Consider the following 16,376-nt stretch of genomic DNA (forward strand, 5'->3'; position numbering starts at 1 on the left):
TGTTTTGTATGGTTATATATGTGGAAGACTTTTTCACGCAGTGTAATCCTGGTGATTATACGTCTTCTCCTTCTACCAATATCTCTATTTACGCCATTTTTTTTTTAATTTTGGGCTATTTTCATGTTCTTCGATTTTTTCTTGATTTTTAGTTATCAATGTTGGTATGATTAGTAAACTAGGGTTGATTTGGGAGGGTTTTTTTGGTTAGGGTTTTTGTGTTCTTGATTTTTGATGTCCTGATTTGACCGAATTAGAGGATTTGATGTGATTTGATTTTGATTAAGAATTCTTAGTGTTTGAAGAGGGTTTTAGTTTGGCGTTTCAAAATAAGTATGATTGTATGTTGTGTTAGACTGAGATAATGGGTTTTAATACTCAAGAATGACATATGCATATGATTCTTTTAGTTAAATTCTGGGATTGTTGCTCAAATGGAGTTGTAGTAGTCAAATTCTGGGGTTGATGCTCAAATTGAGTTTGTAAATTGGTTGTGTTAAGCCTTGGTTTGGAATTGTTGGAAATGCATCATTGGTGGGAATGCAATTTTAGCTTAGGGATGATAGTGAAAGATGATTTATGTCCCTCTTCTTAAATATTGCTCTATTTAAGTGTTGTATGCATGGCTAACAAACTAATCTGCCTAAATTTAGGACCTATCCGGTGTATGGTTCAGCAACATGTGGATCCAAACCAGTGGCATGTTGCAATATGTATATATACAATGGAGGTTATAAAGCCTATGGATGTGTTTTGGCTGCTCAAGATCCTAACATGTATTCTTACCGAGGCTATAGCAGTCCCGGATAATTAACAACACCAACAACATGTATTATATCGTTCTTGCTCTCATTTTTCTGATTTTAAGTTTCAACATTTAATTTATCATGTAAACTATATCCAGCTAATAACTCTCTAACTTAATTTTGTTTTTGCTTCTTCCAGTGATCTGATTAGATAGCCAGAGTCAGTTGATTAGTTCTCAGAAAGTTGCATCTTCAAATGACCTTCAGATAATGTTGTTTCAATGTTGCAGAGGGAAAAAACCTTGTGTTTCCGGTTATGTCTACCATGGGAGAGGAGCAGATCTGTGCCGTTAAGGACATTTCTGGATCCAAATAGAAGATGAATTTTAGACTATATTACTGCAGTGTATGTTTGTTACTTCATATGGAAAGAAGATGTGAGCTTAAGTTAATGAGTGGCCATTATTACTTCTATCTTACGGTTTTAGGCAGACAAGATCATAGTTTTTCATGGGATGTTTTCTGTCTTTTATCTTAATTAGTTAATTTTATTTTTGGTGGGTTTGGTTTGCTTTAGACATACAACAGATACTCACATCTCTTATAATTGTGCATTATGATTTGGTTCGCAGGCTAAACGATGACTTGTACTCCCCAATAAGTGGATGTGAGGAAAGCTAATGTTCTTATTACTCCTACAAAGGCTACTAGCACTGGATGGGTATGAATAACTATCCCATGAGATCTTGTCATCTTCAGTTAGTAATAGGAGAAATTTTCGAGTAATTTCAATTCTTTTTTATCTTGTCTAGTGCAGAGTTTTTTGCTGCATCAGGGTTAGTTGGTCTCAAATTTATAAACTACCATGTGATCAGATGGTTGGTACTCGAGAGACATCAGTAGAGAGTGTCATGACCTTTGGGTTTGTTATATTTACTAGTTAACTATGAGCATTTTGTTTTGATGCCTTTTAGTGTTGGTATCTGATTATTTGGTACTTATCTACTGGATTCATAGATCCATTCTTCCTCGCTTATGTTTATAATTTGGTATGGGATCTGACAGGTCATGTTGATTTTTTTTCTTTTTTATGTTTGTGTAAAATGGAAGTATTATGTGAGGTATGGGAATACCATTTGGTGATCTTAGGTAGCTGTTGAAGTAGCAGGCAGGGATGGGAATCCTGAAAACCCCACCAGTTCTTTCTCACGTGTTCTGTATTAAGGAAGCTTGGTGACATTCTTTAAATATCATTTTTACGTAGTCATATATAATAGTTGATGACAAATCTTATAATATTTTTTGTGCTATTACATCAGGTCGGCTGATAATTCTGTTTGCGTGTTAGACCTTGAAATTCCATTGCTAATGTTGTTGCATCCCTGATATACAAATTTGAAGGACACAAAGCAGATGCTATTTGCGTCCATGTTCGACATGGTAAGTGCATGTTTCATTCTAATGTTATTTTAATTCCCCCCTGGAACCTATGTTTCTAACATTTTTTTTGTTTTTTCTAAGCATCTTTAATTAGAAATATACATCTAATTCGCCCAATGTTTGCCACCAATATTTAAGCAGGACAGTCATTCGATATTGATAAATCTTAGAGAGGCATTCATACAAATTGCTTTCTGAGCACCTACGTTTTTGTTTATCGCACATCTGAAGGAGCTCGATTTGACTGGAAACTTGCTTTCCGGATGGAAAGTAAGCTTGATTTTTGTTTGTCATAATCATCTTTAATTGGTTGGTGGATTCTCAAACTTATTCTTATCAAATTGTATCTCCATGCCTAAACTATGTTTTTTCCACTCTAATCGGCATCCTCCAACTATGTTCTATACTGATGGCTTGTGATTTTTCATGTGTTAGACATCAGGCTTTTGGATTATCCAATCACGGGAACAAGCAAAGGTAGTATTCCTAGATTTATGTTGATTGCACGTTTGGAAAAAATTGAAATCCTTAGTGGGAGTGAGGTAGACTTTTTAGAAGATTTTCTTTATTATGGTTCTGTTTTCATGGGTTATTTCTTATGTTAGTGCAGCCTTTCATCTTAAATGTTGGTGCGCAATCTAGGTTTTAACGTTTCTTTGTGAACTGGAATAAGATTTATTGATATTTTTTTGTTTGAAGTTACTGGTGTCCTGCTTTACCAAGGCTGCTATACATGAAGATTACTTCACAAGTACGTCTTTTTATCTATTCTCATAAATGTGATTCAGTTTGCTGTGTACTAACGGGATCAACCAATGTATTTTTTGATGTCTGAATCGTATATTAGCTGTGCGTATGGACGAGCTATTTTCCCATGGTTTTATTTTCCTATACTGTGTATATGTTTGAGCACTTAAATGAATCCAATGATTATGCTTTATGTATACTCATAATGTGTAGTTGTTAACTAATTAGATCCAGTTAGGCTTCTCCAAATATATAATCTCCATGAATATGATATGTGACGGTGTTAGATAAACCTTGATGTATGTTTCTATATGGTTGGTGTACTTTAGGCTACGATGGAGTGCCTGCAGAACTTGAGTTGTGCTGATTTTATCGTTTTCTTTTAATGGTGGGACTTAGTATATATCTATCGGGCAGTTACGAGATAAGATATGAACATTTGACCTCATTTTGAGTTATAGAATTGCACTGAGTGCTTTAAGCCATTAATTGTTCTCAAAATTCATAAGTGGTCTTGATCATCCAAGAATTATGTAGGATAGTTAACGTTGCCCAAATCTCCTGTTTGGAACCAATAACCTGATCTTATCCTTATATATGGTAATGAATGAAAACATGGGTTTACTGAGGGAAGCTCCTAATCATGTTGAAAAGAGCTGTTAGTTGTCTAAAGAGACCCCTACCTTTCTCTTAGTTCAGTACAAGGGACTTTCTACTACAATTTATCTATCTCATTATATTGCTGCTGCCGCTTGCTTGTCTTCGTAAAACTCGATGAATATATTGACAGATCTTACTTCCTGTTAAAGGGTTGGTGTTTAAAATTGTTGAGTTCTTTTGGTTATTCATCTTGGGGCCTCTCTGCAATTTTATTGATGGATTTTTCTGTGCAGGTACGCCATTATGAAGTAGGAATAAGTTCATCATCATCGGAGTTTATAATTTGTTGTTTACTCAATAGTTTTTTAGTTCATCGTTTTGTAATCGAATCCTAGAACTACAGATTACACTGGTCAGAACTACAGATTTTAATCCTTTGTGTAATTTGAAACCAATGAACCAATGAATGTTAAATTAAATGATTATTTGTGTGCAAGTTTAATTTGTTTCTCATTTTTATTTGATTTGAAATTGGTTCTCATTTGAATTCTAATTTGAGTTTCATTTGATTCTCATTTGAGTTTCATTTTTTTTTAATTTCAGATTCAGTCAGATTCAGTCAGGCCAGACAACCAATCTGAATCTATTTTTTTTTATTTTAAGATTTATATCTATGACTGATTGCAGACAATCATAAAGTTTTGACCATTATAATCGGTCGTTGATACAAGATTTTCAACGACCCTCAGAGACACGCCATAGTTGAAAATGATTCTCAAAGAGCGACCCTTTCTTCGACCGACAAAGAAAGTCATAGATACGAGTTAAATGACTTGCTTCATCGGTCGCGAAACGGCTGATTTCCACTAGTGCCTGCAACAATAGTTTCATACAGGGATAAGGTTTTGACTAGTCAGTTTTGGAAAGAGTTGTTCAAGGAACTGGGAACTAATCTTCACCTCAACAGAGCCTACCACCTTCAAACAGATGGCCAGACTCAGAGAGTCAATTCATGTTAAAAGGGTACTTAAGATGCATGACTGGCCATAAACAATGGAGTTGGCTTCATGGTTACCACTGGCAGAATGGTGGTATAACACCGACTACCATACCAGTCTATAAATGTCCCCATTCAAAGCTTTATATGGATACAATCCACTTCATCTTGCATTTCCCACTGACTGCACTACCTCTGTTGCAGTTGTGGAAGAATATTTGAAGGAGAGAGATGTTGTGTTGAAAGATTCCTTAGCTAAAGCGCGGGAAATAAGGAAATGGTTCGCTGACAGAAAGAGAACTGACAGATCCTTTGAGGTAGGTGACTGGGTTTACCTGAAGCTCCAACCCTACAGGCAATCATCCATTCATGTTAGACGCAACTTCAAGCTTTCTTCTAGATATTATGGTCCTTATATTATTTTGGAACGCATTAGGGAAGTGGCCTACAGATTAGACTTGATGGCTGGGTGTCGCATCCATCCAGTTTTCCATGTGTCTCAACTGAAAAAAAAAAAAAAGATTGGCGAAACACAGACAACAGTTCCAATGCTACCACCAGTTGATAACTCTGGTGAGATTTTCCTTCTTCCAGTAGCTATGCTTGACACGCGAACTATCACCAAACATGGCCACTATGTACCCCAACTACTGATTCAATGGTCTCACACAACACAGGATGCTGCTGCATGGGAAGACCAATCTCATGTACGTGCGCACTTTCCAAAATTTTCACCCTTGAGGACAAGGGTGATCTAAAGTGCGGAGTATTGTCCTGAACATGGGTAGCCCTCCTCGTTGGAATTGGGTGCCTTATCATGAACCCTTAATCAAGTAATAAGTTTTGGTTTAGTTTAGTTATTGATTGTAATAACTGTTAACTTTGACGGTTAGGATGTGAACACGTGGACGAAGGAGAGGAGTTAGTGAATTATTAGGGTTTCGATTTCTGTTATTTATTCATGATGTAAGAACCCTTGCTTTTATAATGAACGAATTGAATGAGTGGTAGCTATTTACTCTGCGTAGTGCAAGCTACGTTAAGTTATTGTTAGCTCTTGTCTCTATCAATCTCTCTGAAAGTATTCAATTCATTACTGAGGATTCGTGAAAACTCTTATATGCACATTATCATACATGATTTGCGCCATTTTATCCACAAAACTCAAATGACGATGAAGCTAAATCTAATATTTTGATAATATGTTCCTCTTAAAAGACTCTACATTCCTACCAAAATGAGCATGATCCAAAATATCAAACTTCACCATCTACTGATCTTAATTTCAACCGTTAACTTTTAACCGATGATTTTAAAAGGAGTGGATGGTGGTGTTATACCTTTCGAATTGTGCTCATTTTTGTTAGGAGTGTGAAGTCTTAGGGAAAGCACTATGGTAAGGGATCCCTTAGCTATATCTTAGTTGAAGTGTAGTCTTAGTTGAAGTGTAGAGAAATGTGTCCAAAAGTCATCTCACTATGGGAAAAAAGGCATCCCTTAGCTAAACAACACGAAAACTATGTTTCCGTGCAAACAATGCTAAATGGATATTGAGTATCCATTTAGTAAAAGAAAAAAATCAGTAAAAAAAAGTGAAAAAGAGAAGTATTAGCGTAAAACAGTAAAAAACCATAAACGTATACTCAGTTTCCGTTGAATATTGCACAGATACTTAGTTTCTGTAAAATAGAAAGTCACAAGGAAACTCAGTTTTCGTGTGATTTCTCTACGCTACAAACCTCATCAAATGTGATCAACTTTGAAATGTAGCTAAGGGATATTGCTACAATTAAGCTACATGGACGACCATAGTAGTTGGATTTCGCTCACCATAGTGCTTGGCCTTATAAAAGGAATGTATCATGAAAATATTAGATTTAAATAATTTGGGTTATTATAGTCACTGAGGAGTCTGATTCACATATTTGATGACGATATTATCGTTTCCCTAAAATAACATGCTCTTTTCTTCAAAAATTTATTGTAGTCCGTATTTAAGACTAGGTTATGGAAATCAGAAAAGGAGAAAAAAGAATTATGGCTTATTATCATCTTCCAAAGTTGGTTACCTCTTTGTAGGAAACAAATAACTTCGGAGATGGAAGAAATGTGTGTAATGGTTTATGCATTCTTTTTTTCTTCTTTAACTTTATCTACTGTTTCGGTTTTTTATCTACCACTTAACATTTTAGTTGTTTTTTTTTTTCAACGAGTAATAGTTATATACGTTTTTGAATTTCTTAATTCACAACTCGAAAGAGCTAGTATCTTCCAGAAATCTAGTGTGTCATCACTCATTACTAATTACTACCATAAGACTTGTTTAAGGTGTGTTATCTTCTTCAGGTTTTTATTTAAGTGCCGAATATCAACACAAAATGCCCTAAAAACAAGGAGTGGAGGAGGAGGATTATTGATTAGGTATGTATTAGCAAGGCTTATGTACTTGTATAGCGACCACTCCTTATATAAAAAAGAGAACCTTACATGTACATCACATGTTTATCATTATATTTCTTTTTTGGCTTTTCTCGTGAGAAAAGTTGCGGGCGTTAATAAGTTAAAAAGGATCAGCGTTAGATTTGAAAATAGGTTACCTATGATTTGGTTCTACATTGAGGGCAAGTAAAGATTGTGAAATGTGATAGCTAAAATTAAAATTTTTTTCCTGCCAGTTAGCGGTATAAACAAATTTTCAATTGTTTAATAATCCGCAACAGGAAGCAAAAATGAAAGAAAAACAAGAAACACAGGAATATTAGTTGGTCTAGCTAATGATATTATTTGGTTGGGAGTTGCATAACATTAGAAACTAAAACAATTATTATAAGGTTTACAGCTCTAATTGCACCAGAAATTTAAAGGGTACAGAACCCACTAATTTAGGTAAATCATGAGACACAAGAATCATACAATTCAATGCTATTATTGCTAACAACTACATATTCTTCTTTCACTTCTTCTCTCCATGTCCCCTAGCTAGGACAAAATCTTTAGTTACTTTGGGTGGTGGTGGAGGTGGGTTGTTGATGAACTTTTTACCAGTCACAGACATTTCCAATGGTGGTTGGACTACACATACAATTCATCCTAGTAAATATAAGCTCTCTTCTTTAGTTTTCTTCTGGAAATTCGTGTGTCACTTTTACCTAAACATCAAACAACATTTAAACATCAAACAACACTGCCAGGATGCCAGTAAAGAATAAAAGCATGTGAGGAGCAAGGATAAGTGGTTTTAGCTAGACTTTTAGTGCTGCAGGGTGCTGGATTGATGGGTCCAGGCCTGATGGTTATGTATTATTACCATGATTGATATATTTGAATATCAAAATGAACGCACAGAATCTAAGATAATATGATTGTGAAGATCTAACTTCGTTAATCTTAGTCATACTATAATTGAGATAACATCCAAAAAAAAAAACAACAATAAATGATGATGATGGTCGTGGATGATTTAATGATGAGAATGGCTGATCCATGATCCACTGATCCACTATGTCATAAATATGATATTCATGTAAGCAAAAATGAAGAAGGATATCACAGAAAGCCCATGATGATGTCGGTATGCACTAGTAACAGCCAGTGGGCCCTGCCTTGAACCGAGTCCTCACGCCACGTCACAGTTGAGAAGACCGACCAATAAGGGGTCTGGGACTCTGGGAATTAGGAAGGAAGGAGAGCGATAGCAACAACAACAACACCAAACCAAACAAACATTGGTGGGGCGGCAACTATGATAGAGACGTTCAGATTCAAAACCAAATATTCTAGAGAAAGAGATATCAGCAGTTGTATGGTATAGACCCACTGAAGACTGAGTGACTGACTGATGTCCATAGAAATCAACTATAGGAGGTATGCCTATTCCATCCATGTGGGTCTATAGAAAACTATAACAAGGTGCATGAATAATAAACTAAAAGTGAGGTGAAGGGGCATAATAACAGTAAGGGTTCAGTTTCACACAAGAAAGCTTGATTTGGATCTTACTTTATCATATATGGTATTCAACAGAAACGTGACTAGTTTCATCATATCAAAGGGGGCAGTATACGGAGTTTACAGTGCTAAATGCCATCTAATCAAGAAGTAGACAGAAAAGAAAATGAGCATTTAAATTGGAGATCAAAAGAAAAAAAATGTGTGTATTATAATGTATGTTACAAGTCATGAACATGGGTTTTTTGTTAGAACATTCAACCTAGAAACACTTGTTACTTGAGCTAGCAGAAGTTATGTTGTTATCATTGCCTTGCCAGTGCAAGATAAATAACAGTGGGTTTTGGTTACCTTGATATACAGACCTCGTTTATACCACGGAAGTTGGTTACCAGGACCAGTAAATACTATATTATGTTGTTGTTTCGCCTCTCATGTTGTCAGCTTGGAATCGCTTCAAGAGTTTCAGAGACTTTTTGTAGAGATTAAGGTCGATGCCATTCACATTTCTCCCTACTCGCGCCTGCAGAACAGGCTAAAACCACACAACAGACAAAGATGAATAAACACACCATATCTATGACATACACAGAGATAGAAACAGAAAGTCCAAAACAAAATGCAGTGAGACTAGAGTACAAAAGAATGCACAAAATCCTTACCTCATTACTGTTAGGTCGAAATACGAGTTCACCAATGAATTGGTAGGTGAAGCCCACTTGGATATTGAGCTCGTTCATTTGTTCTGTGTAGATCTTTAGTTGGTAACCTCCATCAGTAATTAGAGCAGTTGAGGTCTCTAAATGATACTCTTTTAGCCTAAAAATGAGCCAACCGTGATTCCGTGAATGAGTTGAGAAAACAGGATGAGTACAGATGTAGGTGGTGGCATTATTCAATCGAATAAGAAAACTTATAACAAACGACAATTGGATAAGAAAAATGAACAAAAACTACACTGTCAATTGCATTCATGGTTAGGGAATAAAATGGAGCACAAACTGGTGACACAAATAGGGTATGACCGTATGAGTGTTGTTATACATATAAGGGCTCTGATATAATGCTACTTACTTTCCGGTTACTCGAATTGAAGAACCATCTGTAAAGTGCGGGGAAGACGGGGTTAGTTCTTCTAAAGACACCAACACACCATGTCTTATTGTATGTGGTTCTTCCTCTATCGGATCGTATACCTCTTCCTCCATATTTACACTCACACAACAAAACCACACAAATATTTTCTGCAAAATTCGAGGATGAGCAACACCAATCAGATTACGATACTAGTAACTTAAAGTTGTTATAACATCTTTCTCCATATGGCACCGGTAAAATTACACATTACAAACACCTGAGTTCGCCTGAGAAAACTTATCAAATAAATTAAGCCAAAACCAGAGAGAAAAACATTGTCAAAGCTCTAAAAAGAATATCCTTTTTCAGATATCTCAATGAAGGTACATAAAAAAAAGGGTAAAATGATCTTAAGTTCACATACCCTAAATTCTGTAACTCATCAAGTAACAAATTCAAGAAATAGAGAGAACTATGAGAATAAATGATTAAAAGATGCAGGAACTTAACATCAATTGGAACCAAATTTTAATGGAGATATTACCTGAGAAATCTGGTTGAGGTTTTTAGGGTTTCTTTCCTGGGGAGAGACTAGGGGTGCACATACCCTACCCATACCCAACCCTACTCTACCCGCCAGTTTTTTAACGTTATCCTATCCTATCCACTATTTGGCGGGTAGGGTGGTGGATGAAGATTTTCTTAACCGCCAATAAGCGGGTAGGGTGGCGGGTAAAGCTCGAAATTATCCTACCCTAGTGATCTTCGAGCAATTCCTACTAGGGGTGCACATACCCTACCCATATCCGCCAACCCTACCCTACCCGCCAGCTTTTTAACCGTATCCTACCCTATCACTATTTGGCGGGTAGGGTGACGGGTAAAGATTTTCTTAACCGCCAATAAACGGGTAGGGTGACGGGTATAGGCCATATCCTACACACCCTACCCGTTGTGCATCCCTAGGAGAGACTCCAGTCTTGGGTCTCAAGTTCTCGACTATCCAGGGATTCTCCCGCTTAGCATTGGGTGGATATTCACACCCAATAGTTTTATGGTTTATTTGCACCTGAGGAATACTTGCACCGGCCCAACTGTTTTTATCAAAGGGAACAAAAGAACCTATATCTTTTCTCTTTTCTTTTTTTAACACAAGGAAGCATATATTACACAAAAAAAGACCTTACATCATCTTCTAAGTGAGGAATTAACAAGTCAGGAGGATAACTCCACCATTCCCCACAAAGATTATGTTTTTTTGCAGCTTTAGCTAGGGCATCAGCTGGATTATTACAAACTCTATAAACAAAAGCACATTACCACACAGCATTAATGTTACATATGTTTTCACACTTCTTAAGCAAAGGCATACTCTGTCAAGGAGGAAGAGAAGATTGACTCTGCATATAAGAACTAATATTCACATTGTATGTTTCAAAAACAACCTCATACCAGCCATTAGAATTTACTATTTCCATTGCTTCTAAAAGAGCCCATGCTTCTGCCTGATGAACATCAATTGCTCTTTTTACTGTTGCTTTTCCCATGACATATTTTCCTGCATGATTTCTAACTATTATACCAATTCCAGCTAACAAATCCTGAGAGTTGTAAGAAGCATCAATATTAATTTTCAGAACATTCAAAGGAGGAGGATTCCAAACCCTATGTTCTAAAGATCTAACTCTACCAGGATGACTAACATTGTCAGTTGCAATATTTAAATGATGCTGACTCATATAGATGTTAACCTGACAACAGACAGAGTTAGCGTTAGGACTAACGCCATCAAAAATGACTCTGCATCTATGTTTCCATATGAAGTGCATTATGCAATCTATCATGTGAATAGTGATAATAGAAGTGTTGATGTTGATAGAAGCATTTTGATGTTTCCAATTCTGAACCCAAGATACAACCGTAGTATGTTGCATTATAGAAGGATAATGATGAGGGAAAAAATTTCTCCAGATCGCTTGAGCAAATGGGCAGTGAAGTAATAAGTGATCCACATAGTCTTGAAGACCAGTATGACATAAAGAACAAGACTTTTCAGAATTATCCATATGCCAAAATAACTTGGCCCTTACTGGTAAAACATTGTGAATGACCTTCCAAAGAAAAAGTTGATACTTATAAGGCATTTTAAGCTTCCAAAATTTCAGCCAGGATTGAGGAGATATATTCGGGGTAGCATAGTCAATACCATCATTTTCACATAACATCTTATAAGCAGAAGCAGTAGTGAAAATACCAGATGTTGTATAAGGCCAAATCAGGATGTCTTGCTGATCTAACTGGATGGGAATAGTGAGGATAGAATTCACCTGAGCCTCCGTGAAGAGTTGTCGCAAAAGTAAAATATTCCATTGCGCTGAAGCATCATCAACTAATTGAGACACCCATTGATAGTTACTGATATTCAACTCATTCCAATCTTGTAGTGCAGTCAGCATAGAAGGTATCCAGTTTGATGTCCAGATATTAATCACAGATCCATTTCCAACTTGCCATTTTGCATATTTCAAAATGATTTGAAGCCCAAGACAAATACTTTGCCAAATCCAACTAGAGTTAGTATCAGTTGGTGGAGGAAAGAACTAAAGATCATTGTGAGGAAAATGTTTACCTTTTAAAAAATTTGCCCAAATTGCATCTTGATTATGAAGAAGCTTCCAAGCTAATTTAGCCAAAAAAGCCAAATTGTAATTACCTAAATTCTTAAGGCCCAAGCCACCAAGCCTTTTAGGTAATTTTACCTTTTCCCAAGCAATACAACGACAAGAATGTTTTTTTCTGAAATTGTTGAACCAGTAATGTCTCTGAATTTTATACATCTGTTGAATGGTACTTTCTGGAAGTTTGAAAAGTTGCATCTGATACATTCCCATAGTACTTAAAACAACATTAACTTGAGTAGTTCTGCCAGCCTGGTTAACAATTTTGTTATGCCAACCTTGAAGTCTGTTATTCATGTTATCTAGAATTCCTCGACAATTTTGCTGTCGAGATCTATGCAGAAGAAGGGGAATTCCTAGATATTTTTCCCCTAAACCCATTTGTTTCATGTTCAAGATACCAGTAATACTAGTTTTATGAGCTGAAGAAGTATGCTTACCAAAAAAGATAGTTGATTTCTGCATGTTTATAACTTGGCCTGAAGCTTCACTGAATATGGGGATAATCTGCTGGAGATGTTGCATCTGAGTTGTGTTATCCTGAAAGAAAAGCAAGCAATCATCCGCAAAAAATAGATGATTAATATAAGGACAGTGCTTGTTAATCTTTAATCCTTGAATCAAACCAGCATCCACATTTCTTTGTAAAAGTCTTGAAAAAGCTTCGATAATGAACAGAAATAAGTAAGGCGACAAAGGGTCACCTTGTCGTATGCCACGAGTTAGAGAAAAGGTACTACTTGGACTTCCATTAATAAGCAAAGAGATATTAGTAGTTGATACACACTGTTCTATCAAAGACAACCAATCTGAATGAAAACCCATCTGCCGAAAGATAGATAACAAAAGGGACCATTCTACCCTGTCGAAGGCCTTCTACATATCCAATTTCATACCAACTAGAGCTTGATTAATCTTTTTGGTTTTCATAGAATGAATTAATTCATGAGCAATGATGATATTATCTTGAATGTGTCTACCTTGAATGTAAGCTGTTTGAGTGGGAGAAATAAGTTTGGACAAAAGAGGTTTGAGTCGGTTTGATAAGATTTTAGATATAATTTTATAACTTACATTGCACAAACTAATTGGTCTATAATCAGCACGGGTTTTAGGATAATGAATTTTGGGAATCAGGACTTGATAAGTATGATTGATTGTCTTCAACATATGCTTATTAATGAAAAAGTGATGAACCATAGAAATTACCTCATTGTTGATAGTATCCCAACAATGTTGATAAAATCCAGCTTGGAATCCATCATTTCCTGGTGAGGCCCATGGTCTTATATTGAAAACAACATCTTTGATTTCATGAGCATCTGGTAATCTGATAAGACTGTCATTTTCTTCATTAGAGATGCAAGGACTGAAAAGCTGCAAAATTTGCTGATTAAGAAGAGGCATTGAAGTAGTTGAGATAACAGCAAAATATGAGAGCAAAGTTTGTTCAATTTCATTCTTAGAGTCATACCATAAACCCAGAGGACCTTGAATAGCATTGATATTAGATCTTCGTTTGTTAAAATTGGCTACAAAATGAAAGTAAGAAGTATTCCTATCAGCTTCTAAAAATTCATCCCCAGCCTGTTGCATAAAGTATTCTTTTTGAACTGATAACCAGTGTTGCAAGGAGTTACCAAGTTGAATGACTTGAGGATGTGTAGCAGGCATATTAGTGTCATGACAAACTTGAAGTTGAGACTGTATCGAATGCAGATTTTCTTCAATATTACCAAAAGATTGTCTTTTCCATTGTTGAAGTTTAAATCTAGTATACTTCAGCTTACTTGAAAATTGATAAGAAGGAGAGCCCAAAAATTGATGATTCCAACTCTGATTAATAGTCTCGGTGCAAGAAGAAAAATTGAACCAACACTTGTACAACTTAAATGGTGAATGCTTATTAGAATGAGGCCTAGTATGTAAAAGGATTGGACTATGATCAGAGGCTATAGGTACTAAATGCCTAAGAAAGGCATTAGTATAACTGTTTATCCAACGGTTATTAACTAAGGCTCTATCTAGTCTGACAGAAACATGAGCATCACCAGTTCTATGATTAGACCAAGTGGTATCTGAACCCGAATAACCCAAATCAATAAGGCCCAATTGTTGTACATAATCCCTAATACGGTTAGAGTGATGAGAATTTTTAGCATGACTATGAGTTTCAGCATCATTCATGTAAAGTTTAAATCCCCAAAAAGAACCCAAGGAAGATCAATAGAACTACTCATATCTAAAAGATACTGCCACTGATTAGTATTATCCAAAGCATTGTTAGTTCCATACATGAATGTCATCAAAAAATTTGGATTATTATCATGAGTATGAATTATAGCATGTATAGTGTCATAGGTTGTATGCATAATTTCTAAATCTACACCATTTTTCCAAGCAATAGCAATACCACCAGAGAGACCAATCACAGGATAGGACCAAAAGTTTGGATATGTAGTATGAGTAAGATAAAGATGCATTTTCGAGGTTTGAGCTTTGGTTTCGGATAAGAAAAATATATCAGGGTCATACTGGGTCAAGCAAAATCTAAGATAATCTCGAGTATGAGGATTACCTATACCCTGACAGTTCCAGGATAAAATTTTCATGATGACCAAAGAAAGCAAAAAGAAAATCAAGAAAAAAAGAATAAAGAAAATAACAGAAAAAAAGAAATAAAATAGGATAAAAGTAACAACCTGTTGCCAAGCATCAGTGTGATTCTGAGCTTCAAAAGCTTGAGCAGCAGCAATGTCCCAAATAACATTTTGATAATTGCCAATCGGAGAAAGATGAGAAGAAGCAGTATCTTGATTAACTATATCTTCCTGATGATTAACTGTCAAAATATGATCTGAAACAGTTGGCTCAGTGGCAATAAATAAAATGGTAATGGGTCGATTTGTTTTCTTAACACCACTAGTACTTGCAACCTCACTTGATAAAGTAGAAAGAGGTCTTGAACTAGAAGAAGGTCTAGAAAACATAGGGGTGTTATTGATGAAGAAGCTACATCAGAATCAGTATCAGAGTATAGAGAAATACGCATACCATCATAAGTCCTCGGTTGTTGCTGAGTAGGAGGCTGTCTTAATCTGGATCTTCTCTGGGTACCATGCTGGAGGAAAAGTTGAGCCTCTTCTTGAAGGTTTTGATATTGAGGATAAATTGGCTCAACAAACCCAAAACCTCGTACAAGCTCTTACATTTCAATTCTCCCTTGAGTCATGGTAGCACAAGGATTATCCTGATGATCTGGAACTTTGCAATCTAGACACAGACGATAAGGTTGTTTTTCATAGAAAAAACCAACCCATCTAGTTACACCAGCATCATTAGCAGCATAAATACCAGATATGAGAGGAGTGATAACATCTATAAGAACCAAAGTACGGTATTTTGAGGAGGTGGGATCATTGATACAATCTGGTTCTACAACTCTAACTTCTCCAACAATACTTCCAAAAAGGCGAAGAACATCAGCATAAGTAAATTCTGGAAGTAAATATTTGTATTCAATCCATAAAGGAGAAACAGAAAAGTCTAAGAGGTTGTAATCCATGGTAAGATTCCAGTCTTTCAACACTATCAAATAACCATCAAAATTCTAGGAGCCCCCAAACAGGATAGCATTTTTAACATCAGCTGAAGTAAACTTGATTGAAAATATATTAGGATCCAAAGTTCTGACTTGTACATACCATTGATGATTTCTTCTTAGATGTGACCAAATGAATTTAGCAGCCCTCTCAGCGTGTTGCCATGTCATGATACCTGGAGCATAGTTTACCTGCTAGGCTAAATCTCCAATCTCTAATACCAGTGAAAATAGCATTATCAGAATGAGAAATAACCCTTCTACGAATTGGTTCATCATCAATAGAAGTTTCTCCCATTTGTTGAGTAATATGATTCAAGCAATTACTGGCCATTAAAAAAGAATCAAAGAAACTTGAAATGAAAAGGGTATGAAGATAATGGAAGAAGGTATTGAAATATATAAAGGGGAAAAAAAGAAGAGGTGTCAGGATAATGAAAAAAGATTTGTATGAGGTGTTGACAAGGTAGATAAGAATGAACAAAAATTTTAATAACCAGATGATAACCATGAAACAGAAGAACCAAAATCGATAATCAAAT

General features: G+C 35.9%; 3 protein-coding genes and 1 long non-coding RNA gene across 7 annotated transcripts; 2 read left to right on the top strand and 2 right to left on the bottom strand.

Annotated features, from left to right (window-relative positions):
* Positions 1-2,680: 2,680 nt before the first annotated feature.
* On the top strand, positions 2,681-3,878 carry LOC113353826. The gene is made up of 3 exons (XR_003361552.1): positions 2,681-2,728; positions 2,886-2,937; positions 3,827-3,878. It is a non-coding gene; the product is annotated as an uncharacterized LOC113353826 (long non-coding RNA).
* Positions 3,879-4,655: 777 nt separating this feature from the next.
* LOC113351784 lies at positions 4,656-5,288 on the top strand. Its single transcript, XM_026595718.1, has one exon. The coding sequence runs from the start codon at positions 4,656-4,658 to the stop codon at positions 5,286-5,288; it is 633 nt and encodes a 210-aa protein (XP_026451503.1).
* A 2,078-nt stretch (positions 5,289-7,366) lies between these two features.
* LOC113353827 (CST complex subunit TEN1-like) lies at positions 7,367-10,156 on the bottom strand. Of its 4 annotated transcripts, none has more exons than XR_003361553.1 (5): positions 9,980-10,084; positions 9,553-9,722; positions 9,141-9,297; positions 8,830-9,013; positions 7,367-7,679 (listed from the first exon to the last, which is right to left on the bottom strand). XR_003361553.1 is itself a non-coding variant. In XM_026597313.1 (5 exons), the coding sequence occupies exons 2-4, from the start codon at positions 9,684-9,686 to the stop codon at positions 8,891-8,893; spliced, it is 414 nt and encodes a 137-aa protein (XP_026453098.1). In that variant the 5' UTR covers positions 9,687-9,722; positions 9,980-10,084; the 3' UTR covers positions 7,367-7,679; positions 8,844-8,890. The 4 variants fall into 4 exon arrangements, 3 of the variants coding, with proteins under 3 accessions (XP_026453098.1, XP_026453097.1, XP_026453096.1); XM_026597313.1 differs by having other exon boundaries at positions 8,844-9,013; XM_026597312.1 differs by lacking the exons at positions 7,367-7,679; positions 9,980-10,084 and adding an exon at positions 10,100-10,156 and having other exon boundaries at positions 8,001-9,013.
* A 775-nt stretch (positions 10,157-10,931) lies between these two features.
* On the bottom strand, positions 10,932-14,420 carry LOC113351785. Its single transcript, XM_026595719.1, has 3 exons — positions 13,443-14,420; positions 12,315-13,058; positions 10,932-12,155 (listed from the first exon to the last, which is right to left on the bottom strand). The coding sequence occupies exons 1-3, from the start codon at positions 14,418-14,420 to the stop codon at positions 10,932-10,934; spliced, it is 2,946 nt and encodes a 981-aa protein (XP_026451504.1).
* Between the last annotated feature and the right edge of the window lie 1,956 nt (positions 14,421-16,376).

The sequence above is a fragment of the Papaver somniferum genome, chromosome 2 (assembly GCF_003573695.1).
Source record: "Papaver somniferum cultivar HN1 chromosome 2, ASM357369v1, whole genome shotgun sequence".
Classification (NCBI taxonomy): Eukaryota; Viridiplantae; Streptophyta; class Magnoliopsida; order Ranunculales; family Papaveraceae; genus Papaver; species Papaver somniferum.